This window comes from Anneissia japonica, unplaced genomic scaffold (genome assembly GCF_011630105.1).
Source record: "Anneissia japonica isolate Jap-2015-1 unplaced genomic scaffold, ASM1163010v1 scaffold987_len1640505_cov201, whole genome shotgun sequence".
NCBI classification, from domain to species: domain Eukaryota; kingdom Metazoa; phylum Echinodermata; class Crinoidea; order Comatulida; family Comatulidae; genus Anneissia; species Anneissia japonica.
Genome location: NW_022714175.1, coordinates 603,638 through 615,156, shown reverse-complemented (window position 1 = coordinate 615,156; position 11,519 = coordinate 603,638). Strand labels below are relative to the sequence as shown.

Sequence of the window (11,519 nt, the reverse complement as noted above, 5' to 3'; positions counted from 1 at the left end):
GCAGCAATACTGAATATTTTATCTTGGCCCTATACTATCATGACCAGACCATCAAACCTTTTGTCTCTTTTCACATGATTAAATTTTCTGGGCTCCCGGTCTATACTGATGTGACAAAGAATAGCAAACGTCTTCCCCAATTCAATTTTGCCAGGTGTCAAATATAGAGGACGACATTCTATGTGATGACAGTAAAATAATTGAATCCAAACACATAATAATATTCATGAAAACATTTACCAACGCTGTGTTTTATTGTTACTGTTTGCGGTCCTGGTTCGCGTTACACGTGTTATGAATAAAACGGTTCCTGTCCACATTGGGTCTTCTATTGTCCGTACCAACTTGCTCACACTTGATAAACCCTCATGTTTATGCTGAAGCTTGATTCCATTGTGGGTCTCTACGCAAAAGATAACTTTATTGTCTCTGTCAAGTTGGGTATTTTATAAAGATTTGAAATTTATCGCAGTTGATTTAGAAACATAGACGATGGCTTAATACATATTCATTTGTGGTAAGTTGTTTAAACACGTAATTCGAGCTCAAAATTCTATTTTCTCACCTCCCCTTATCGTAACAGGGAGGTAATAAAATAGACATCCATGTCTCCCTCATAGATGATCATAAACTTGCGTCAATGTCGTATTTTATCGCTTTTCAACGCAGCCGTTTACATTATTTCGTTCCCTACATTAGAACATTCAATAGATAAAAGTTATATAAAGGGCATGTAGGCCTATGGTATGTTTCACCTCTACTAGAAGGAAGTCGGACGAAAAAATATGCATTGAATTAAGTACCAGAGGTAAGTAACAAGGCACTGAGTTAATAAGCCATTTTCAGAATGTGTTTGTGCATCGTCAGTAGACACCGCTAAACAAACATTTCTGATATTTGACCGGTAAGTAATTTGTATGTATCTGTAGTTTTTTCGATGTGAGTTATTATTATCTGATAATAATATTAATATTGCAGTAGTAATGATGAGGAACATGGTGATGATCATAATAATGATGGAGGTCTGGTGGATATTTTTATATGACACCGTTCCAACGATTTAATTACTAGAATCGCCAGTCCACCTTATTATTTGTCTTGAGTTACCGAATTCAATAAATAAAAATAAAGATATATGTAGGCCTATATATAGGGGAGTTGACATAAAAATAATGATGAGTTGCACGTATATTCCAAATAAGTATAACATTTGAGTCAAGTACGAAAATAAATGATAAAAGGTTGACGTGTTACAAACATACAATATATATCTTTATTGAAAAACGTATATTTCGCCCTGTACCCAGGGCTTCTTCAGCGTTAAACATGACGTGTAGGCCCACCGGTAGTCAGCATGATCAGGGTACCTGCTGGATGGAATCAGCGATATACTCACATGCTTCCGTGGTCTAGTGGTATGGTACTCGCCGTGAGCGAGAAGTAGCATGTTCGAAAAGATACAAAATGATAAAGGGAGTGCATAGGCAAATAAATGTATAGGGCTAAAAATGGACCCTCATTCACTTGTATCGTTATAAATCACACATAATAGCGATAGATGTGTATGTTTATGTAGGCCTACACAGTAGCTGGTGCTAACACACTAGTGAGTTGAATGACATTAACATACACCCGCGATTGATACGTATGTTTATTTATGAACTTAAGTAGGCTACACAATATCATTTGGTAGATAACAACCCCAGTTAGGTGGCTGATATTAACACCGATGTGTAGATCCTTTATCGGATGCTATTAAACTAAATTTATCATGTTAATGTTTATAAGATAACATCATTCAATGTTTCTCAAGTGGAGAATAGGTCAGTAGGCCACGGGTTCTGTTAATTGCACAATTCATATTCATGAAGATTGAAGAAAGACTTGATCGAACAAGTCTTTTGTAATGTTTTATTGTGCTTTATATAATTGTTTATATATATATATGTTACTGTACTTGCAATTTCGAGAATAAATAAAGTTTTTGATTGATTGATTGATTGAATGCATAAAGTATAACATGTTTCTAACAAATTAAAACTTTCATTCCGGTTTACACGCAATTGTTATTGTTTTAAAATAATGATGAAATTAAGTAATGTGAATATTAACAATATGGATAGCCATTATTACTAAGTATTACTGGTACTATTACTGGTACTATTATTTTCTTCTTTGTTATTATCATTATTGTTTATATTATTAATTATCAAGATTTTACAATCTTAGTGAGTTCTATTTAGGATAATTTTGAATCCATTACGTCATGCTTACCGTATTATCAGTGATGAATTTCATACTTAACGCCTGCAGTAATAGGCCTATGATCAGTGACTAAACAAGCAAACTTTAAGCAATCGATACCTAGCTATAAGTATAGATCATTATTGACTAACCTACGTCTACTTGTAAACTTATCACTTATTATAGTTTGATATGATCAGGATTTCATAATGGTAATGTAATTTTAATCTGAGCGCTATTACTGTAAGAGATAATAGAAGTTGGGACCGTATTATTCAGTAGCATGAAATCCAAATGAAATAAATACAGTAGTACCTTATTTAGACTAACAAAATGTATTGGAACACAAGCTTTCGCTAGCTTCATCAGATGTACTAGTATCTCTTGTTAAACAAACAAATTGTACTTATCACTTAAACAAACGAGAGAGCCAACTTTTTTGTTGCAATCTCTGTGACATACGTGTCACAAAGCATCGGACAGTCGGGTAAGATTCATATTGTGTCTAGTTATCGATCTGATTCGAAATCGCAGGCCTACGTAACGGCGCCGACGATCGATACGAAGCCAAGGTCTGGAGTCAAGGTCTTGGAATATATTTTAGTTGTGGGCTAGTACAAACTATGTACAACCGCAGGGTGAGTGTATCCATGTCGTGTAGAGCCAATGAGGTATCTTCCTTGGTTGAGGGATCAGTAAAGTTTTAAGAGAACTAGTGTTAGCATCGGGAGCTATTATTTTTATGTTGGATTTTGTCGATTGCACATTGAATTTCAAATGTAGTGCAACCTACTGGTAAGTAGAATGCTGATACAACTGATTTAATTCATTGTTAAGAATTTGAATTTGAAGTTAATTTCGAATTTGAGTTTGAACTTTATTTTATTTGAATTATTGTGAAGCTATTATTACCATTGTGATTATTATTATTATAATTATAATTAGCGTTTTTATTATTGTTGCTATTACTATTATTGTTATCAAATATAATACAATACCGTAGGCCAACAATAGTAATATTAATAATGATGTTAATGTTGATGATCATATTTGTAATGATCTAATAAGCATGATTATTGCAGCAGACATAGGCCCGATACATTTTCAAACCCATTGCACTTGAATAAATGAAGAGCAGTCCAAGTTAAATATTATTGTTAATGCTATACAACTTGATTTCTGTAATTATCGTCTAAAATTCAGGTCATAGTACAGCTCATTTATATGTGTTACTGTATATCTTGGCTGAAGAATATCTGAATTATTTTAATGAATGAATGAATGAATGAATGAATGAATGAATGCATACCATGTTATAGATTGTACGGTAGTAGCACATATTTGTGAAGATGTACATCAATTTACACTGGAGCCAAATAATAAGAAGGTCAATTGATTGATTGATTGACTTTGTTAGGAACTCATACAACACAATACAACATGTTAAAACATAATTCCGAAGACAGCACAAAAAAGTTGAAACTAATTTACAGTGGTCCTAACACAAAACGCTTTTCAAAACAATAAAAATAATTTTTTCAGTATGATAAAATTCTAATAAATGGTGTTATATAAATTATTAATCATTTCGAATACTATATTTAACATATTACTCTTAAAAATACGTTTAAAATGTAAAATACTGGAAGTTTTCTGAGTGATAGCTGAATGTTTGTTCCATTCTGCTAAGCCAATAACCCCCTGTGATTTTAAAAGAAAAGTACTCTTGCCGATGGAAGTTCTATGTCTAGGAATAATTACGGAAGTCTCACTCGCTCGTGCACTAATACTGTGTATATTTATGATAGGAACTTAAACAATTCTCCAAACATGCTGGACCACTGCCATATATAAAATACATTAATGTTAATTAAATGTAGGCCTAAATATAGGAACCGTTACACATTTTGCCTATTCAACATAACCAGTCAAGTGGAAAGTGCGTGCGAATAGTCAATACGAACAAGGTTGTCGAAATATCCATTCACAAATATTGATTGTGGAATTTATGAAAAGATTTAATGAAGACAACAAATAATCAGTGTTGGACCTGCCAAATGGATGTAAACTTTGTGGATTAATATATTATTACTGAATGGTCTCCTTGGTGCTTAATGGGTAATTAGTTAAGATAGTCTCTACCAAAACCTAGACCTTCGAAAGATATTTTAGGTCCTACTCCTCACCCATTCGTCTATCCATCGATATTGAGGTTTTTGTTAGTCGAGTGTCAGTTAGTAGGTTAATGTTCGCCACACCTACTGCATCATTAGGGTTAATTTTATAGACACGACGACTTTGAAACACGGAGAAGAAAAATAGTCGATGACAGTTCCACAGCACATTATTCTATTCGTCGTACGCTCGTCTGTCCGCACAGTTTTAAAAGGCTCAAGCGTGCTGTCAGCGCTTGACGACTCGTGCTGTCTGCGGATTGTTTCGCCGCTCTGCGTTCTCTGGATTCGCGTCGGTCTGGCTGTATAAACAGCGGCGAATGTCCTGTTGAGGATTATTTTGATTTTAAGGCATTTGCTGATGAGTTTGTTCGTTAACATTTTCTCCAACAGTGTAAATTAAAAAATAAAATCCAAAATGGATAACTTAGTAGAGGGTTCATTGTTCATTTAACGTCAGTTTAATTTGTTATATCTCTTTATAGATGCCATTGAATGGCACTTAGCTGACACGTGACCAACGAACACTGCCATCCAAACCTATTAGGCCTATCGTTTTACAGTTTGTTACACCAGACGATCGCCATGTCTCTCGACATTCGTGGACGCCTGGACGTCGAAAAGGTTAAAACCGGCAAAGATATGCCGACAGAAGAAGGAAGGGGTATAGGTTACTATGATGACAGCATGGCAAAATTAGCCAATCAGGAAGAGGATGAAAGATTGACGGAAGCCATGGATACGCTTAATCTCCAAAAAACCCGTATGCTAGCAGATAGCAGACATGAACTTAAGACTGTGGATAAGACCCTTCGGAAATTACAGAATCAGAAGAAACTACTCCGAAGGGCTACCCTTGAAAATGTTATCAGTGGAGTAAACAAACGAATATTTTTCAAATCATTACAATCAATTTCTGAACCAGATTCAGCAGAAAGTGACAATGACGACGATAAGGTAAAATTAAATAAATGGTCGATAAGCATAGGAAAATATATTTTAATTCTTATGATAAACTATCTCTGGAATAGAGTCGTGGTCGTAGTGATAATTGAAATCGGGCATTGTATTTATTTATCACTAAATACCTTATATATACATACATATAGAAATCGACCAATTATTATGATTATATTGCGGCTAATAGCCCTAAAAGAAGTTTTCCTAACACACTAACACACAGTACATCCAAATTCTCTTCAACGTATTCACTTATTTACATTAAACCTTAGGCTTTTGCCGTAATTAGGTAGGTCAATGGAAAGATTAACATTCGAAAGAACTTGGAAATCGAATGCACAATTGATTGAAAATTTATATTAGATCATTAACTACAATCAAAGTATGCATCCCGGGGGTGGGGAGGTAAGATAGTATAAATAATATTTATTAAAAAAAAAAAAAGAAACGGGATTTATCTTACCATTCTCTGTACCATAGGAATACTAAATTGTTCGTTGTCAATTTTTTTTTGCAGGACTTGCCAAAGAGCGAACCAAGGCCACCAGAAGCACTCATTGCGAACCCATACGTGTACCCCGGATTTCCCGGGGGTTCGACATCAACTGAGAGCCTGTCTACCTATGATAATTATTGGTTGAGAAGACGCGGTATTAACCCTCCTCTAAGTGCAAGACCAGTGTCAACTAAAGTATTTAATGAAGCCTACACAAACGACGTAAAGACAAATGGTGCAACTAATAAACACCGAAAATTAAGTCGACAAAAGACTTTTCATAATTTAAACAATAACAATGAAAGTGATTCCACGACTAATCCAAAAGAGGGGGAGCATATCCCCACCAGGAGGAAGGTTCGCCCTAAAACATCTACAGGACATAACGCACGAGGGCGAAGATCATCATTAACCAGTAACCAAAGCAATCGGAATGCACGCCCTCATACGGCAAAAGCAGACGGTCACAGATATCGATCGAGGCGAGAATTAACTCAGTTGACACACATAGACGCAATTGCGTCAGCGGATAGAGAATATCGCCGGAACGAATGGCTTGAAGCTAAATCAGTATTAAAAGCAGATCATGATCGAATGTTAAGGAGGAAAGTGCAATCATTTTTAGAAAAAATTGAACGAGATAAAACGAAGTTTGATTCTGATGCCAACGGCAGTGTAACATTTTTGGACATGAAGATACTTTAATCATGAACCACACGTTTCAATCAGGCCCTAGAGGAATTTCTTAGTTATAAAATTGCCACCTGAAATCAAATAAGTGAATGAATTACAGTACTTCGAAAATACTAAGAAATCTGAAAGTTAACAATTTTACAGATGTACGACCTAGTAATCGAAACCAGTCTGTAGACTAGACCCCTACTCTCCGCCAAAACATCTATTTTGACTTTATATTATATAGGCCTAATAGGCACGAGAAAACCGACTGGGGTGGGGGAGTGGACCCCTTGTCGGGGAGCTCGGACCCCTAGTCGAGGAATTCCTGGCGCCGCCCCTGATTTTCAATACGAAACGATATACTCAACAACTGATTGCACATTAATGTTTCTAATAATGGAGGGATTTTCTCAATACCAAATTTTATTTCATGTTGTAATATGAACGAACGAACAAACGCCAGTGTAAAGCTCAATATTTAAAATATTTCCCATATAAACCATTAAGCGGGATGGTTGATCGATTACTGTATGTACGCTAAGTTACAAAACGGCTACGGTGTAGCAGACTTTTTAAACTCAAAATCCTACCATGAAAGAACAAGCTTCCCGCGCGAAACAACCAGCAGAATGTTGAATGTGCTGTATTGAAGCTTCGAATCAATAACACATTGGAATACACTTATTTTCTTCCCAACGTCTTGGGAACAAAATATCTGTATTTTAATGTGGTATTCGGATGAATAACACATTAGATTACACATATTTTGTTCCCAAGCCGTTGGTAAATAATAACTAATAAGCCTACATGGACTACTTTTCGATGAATTTGTAATTTCTCCAAAATAAGCAATTTTGAAAATACTTTCAGGAAGTTTTTCACTCAGGTGTATCTTTTATATGATTTAAAATAATAACGTTCAATAAAATAAAAAAAAAAGTATAGCTCCTCCATTACTTTTGTTTTCAACCAGAATATAATTTATAGAATAGGCAAAGAGGAAAAAATAACCCATGTACAAAATTTAAAAAATGTGCACGGCTTGAGATAGAAAAATAACGTGAATAGAGATAAAAAATCTGATATAAAGTTATGAGTATCGTGAAGATGATGTTCTCGTCTTTCCAACGACACCAAGATTATGAGTTCTGTCAACATCATCGTCTTTCGTCTTAAACATCTTCATAATCAAAATAATCTACATATTTTTATCATCAACGTCGTCGTCATTATTTTCATCGTCTTGTGGCTTAAACCGAGGTCAATTTCACTAGAGTTTTGTCTAATATGGTCTAATGATGCTCTGCTTTAATTGTAGTTGGACCTTTATTTAGGTCCCGGAAACTACAGTATATCATTATATCAGACAGGCCTACAAAACCTATGAATGGGCCATGCGACGTTCGATATACCTCCATGGAAGCACCAAGCCCGGGGATGGGGTGGTTTGTTGGTGTGACTTGTAAAAAATAGTTGAACGAATGTTTGGTCACCAAGTTAGCTATGCTCAAATATATACGCCGCTGTTCGCACATGATGGCTAGGCCTATGGCTTTCAATAATCTCACTTAGTCTCATCTGATCACATCTCGGTTAGGATAATTGCCTTCCAATCCCAGGGGCATAAGTTCAAATCCAAGCAAGTGACAAATTTTGCTGATGACCAAATCAATCTATTCCATGGCCAGGCTTCATAACACGACATGCGGTACATCATGTGTAGGGGCCTATTATATCTTCACTAATGGTTTGCCTATTATAGCAGTGATATACTCGCTGTTCACAGATTCTATCCATGTGCCTATTATACATGAATAGCAATTAACAAATATTTAGGAGCATTCAATCATGTAGGGATACGCGAGTTTAGTCCTCTATTATTTCTATTCAACAAAATCCAATCGAATAATGCATTAACAATTATGTGACTTTTCGAGATTTTACCGGCAATGTACATTTTATGTAGAATCGGAGACAGTGTATGAATGGAGTGTAATTCAATATGCTATGCATCGATACATTCCCTTGTTGTCACAAGGTAGGTTTTGGTTGAATTATATTTTTATGCAGATAATTGTATGTAATATTAATTCTTACTGGTGGCAATGATGTTTAGCTGAAGATGTATGCAGCATGGCTTAGGGAGAGCGTTAGAAGCCTGGTTTTAACCTCAATACAACAATACGCCAGACTCAAAACAGAAGTGCATGAACGTTTAGATTATGTCAAAACCATCCCAGTGAGTAGGCCTACCGTTACAATGAGTGAGTAGGCCTAGTGAGTGAGTGTATCTGCCGGAAAATTGTGCCATTGTAGCATGGACATGGACCTATTTATTAAAAGGTCCATGATTGTAATAAAAGGAGTCCTCGACTTGAGAGTCAATTTTTTTTAATAGGAGCAATCAAAGCACCATTACATAACATCGGTGTGCCTTTTTTCTTCGTTGTATTCTTAATTGGCATCATTAAAATTAAAGAAAATAAATTACATAATGGAATAAATCTAAATGCTATGTAAATGCAATAGGTCAGAGGAGATTGGTTAAAGCAAAGTCCATGTCGCGTTCAGTGACATTAGGCCCGACAAGTCTGTATTTATATATTTTTTAATTAATTATTTAAATGAAATTAATTTATTGTGTTGAACGTTCTGTCTGTCCATTCACTGGATTACATAGGCTACGTGTTCATAACCCACGCGTTTTGGGTTGTTTTTATAACGATGGCCAATTAGGTCTGCTGTTCAATTTACTTCCATCCTTGAGAGGTCTACCGTACTCAACTATCCGAAAGATTGTTGATGCTGACCCTTATTAGACAATCTATATTTACGTCTCCATCTAGAAAAAGTAATTAATATCACTCTGTTTATTATGAGTCTAGAGACGAGATTATAAGGTCTATTCGTTTAGGCCTACGCGGAAATGGGTTAGGCGTATTTTAAGGATTCGGGCGATAGTGAATCCGGTGTTAATCTATTCATCACGATAGCGAGTAATGAAAAACAAAAGTGAAAATGTTCGTGCAGATTCATAGAATGAACATCTATTTTCTTCTAAAATTTAAGTACACATGGAAAGTCCATAGGCCTATATGGAGTTTATGTTGCATTGTGTCGTGTGTGTGTATGAATGTATACTGAAGTCTATTCCATAGTATTTCTTTATAGTTTTTTTTATATTTTCTACAATGAATACAGAAATCCATACGAGGCCTACGATATGTCTGTATCTATTAATGTATTAATCTAAGAACGTGTGTCTGAAATCATTAATCAATTAATTAATTAATCAATTAATCAATCAACAATCAGTCAATCAATCTGCTTAGGCGTATTGGTATACCTAAGTCTATATCAGAAATCCTTCATTGATACATTACACATACCTTATAATATATTAGGACTAATTAATAAAGATATAAAGTACAAAGACAAATAAGAAAGACAAAAATATAATAAATAGCTGCAATAAGTACATTTGAAAAGTCCCGTGTGTATTTTCTTAGACAACTTAATTACTTTAAGGTTGACAAAACAATTTTGAAATTGTTTTATACAGCGGTCATTGAAAGTGTTCTTGTTTTTGGATGAGTTTGGTTTGGTAATGGTAGAGTGTCTGATATAGATAGGCTAAGACGAGTTGTTAGACATGCTGGCAAAATCATGCAATCACATGTAAATATAAATTTCAAATCCAAATTCTTCTTTCAAATTTTAATGTATTTGAATACTATATTTTATATATATTTATTTTTTATTACTGTATGCACAATTTTGATATTTTTAATATGCAATGAATTGTTTCCGCTCTGCTTTTCCTTTTTAAAATTGGACAATAAAATTGAATTAAATTGAACCCTACCAGGGCACAGTTGGTTGGTTGAAAATCAAGTAACTCTTACAACAAAGGGTATAAAACTGCAAGAGGTCTGACTGCCCTTATTTTGTATACAGGCAATGGAACGTTAAAAAGTACTCCCACGAAGGGGCGTGTCCTTCATAAGAACGTAAAAGGCGCTCGTATCGAACGCGTGCCGTATTTCGAATTCCAGCAAAGACGCGCACCACGCGTTCGATATGAACGCACTTTACGTTCTTTTAAAGGCCACGCCCCTTTTGGGTAGTACTTTTTGAAATAGGATTGCGTTCCAAAGAATCCCCGGCAGTCGGACCTCTTGCAGTTTTATACTCTTTGCTTACAACCAAATAAATTGTATGTACAGTAATTACACAATGATATTGATAGTGATAATAACAACGATAGTGATCATGATAAAAAAAAATTTAAAAGTAATATAGGCCTAATATTGATTATTAATGATAAGAAAACAAACATAATTAACAGAGTAAGTCTAGTGAATTTAGCCTATTGTGCGTAATTACAGTATTATTATTAATTTATGGTGTGTAATTACAGTACAGTATTATTATTACTTCTACTATTAGATGTATAAGCGTGTATAAGCATTTCCGTGCGTGCATACACTTAGGCCTACTCTATGTAGAGCATAAATGCTTTTCTTTTAATTTTGTTTTTATATTCTTAAGTATTCAAATAATTTCATTTGGTTTCTGTTTATGTATACTGACTGAAAACTTCAAAGTGTAACCGAGGCGTTGGCATACTTTGCTGCGTTCCCGGGCCGATATCGTCGGACCTTCGTCGGGCGGTACGACTGCCTGGGTGCTGGTTGTCTTCTACAGTGTCGAACAGCACCCGCCGACAGGGAAGACAGCTATCATTCGGCTAGCTGCGTTGCCTTGCGGGGGGTCCAGTGACGTCGGTTCGGAGCGTTGTGGGGTGAGTTAGCGTATTAAGTTTGCTTTGCACGACTTTTCAAACCAGTCATATTTTCTTATTTTGTTTCAGTTTATTTTAATTTGATTGGCGGCTGGGCAATAATGTAATTTGAGTAATGTGCAAATCTCTTTTGTATTTAAGAATTTAATTTTATATATTTGTT

The 11,519-nt window shown here is 35.2% G+C and overlaps 1 protein-coding gene across 3 annotated transcripts in view; it reads left to right on the top strand.

Moving 5' to 3' along the window:
- The window catches only part of LOC117108973, a 12,154-nt gene extending 5,341 nt beyond the window's left edge, over nt 1-6,813 (top strand). For 2 of the 3 annotated variants that reach the window (XM_033251179.1, XM_033251177.1), the window contains exons 2-3: nt 4,904-5,375; nt 5,896-6,813. In XM_033251179.1, coding sequence (XP_033107070.1) covers nt 5,004-5,375; nt 5,896-6,579 — 1,056 coding nt within the window. In that variant the 5' untranslated portion in view covers nt 4,904-5,003 and the 3' untranslated portion in view covers nt 6,580-6,813. Of the gene's footprint in view, nt 1-1,095; nt 3,040-4,903; nt 5,376-5,895 lie in introns of those variants that run through there. The other variant, XM_033251178.1, reaches the window with a different exon arrangement.
- The last annotated feature ends 4,706 nt before the right edge of the window (nt 6,814-11,519 follow it).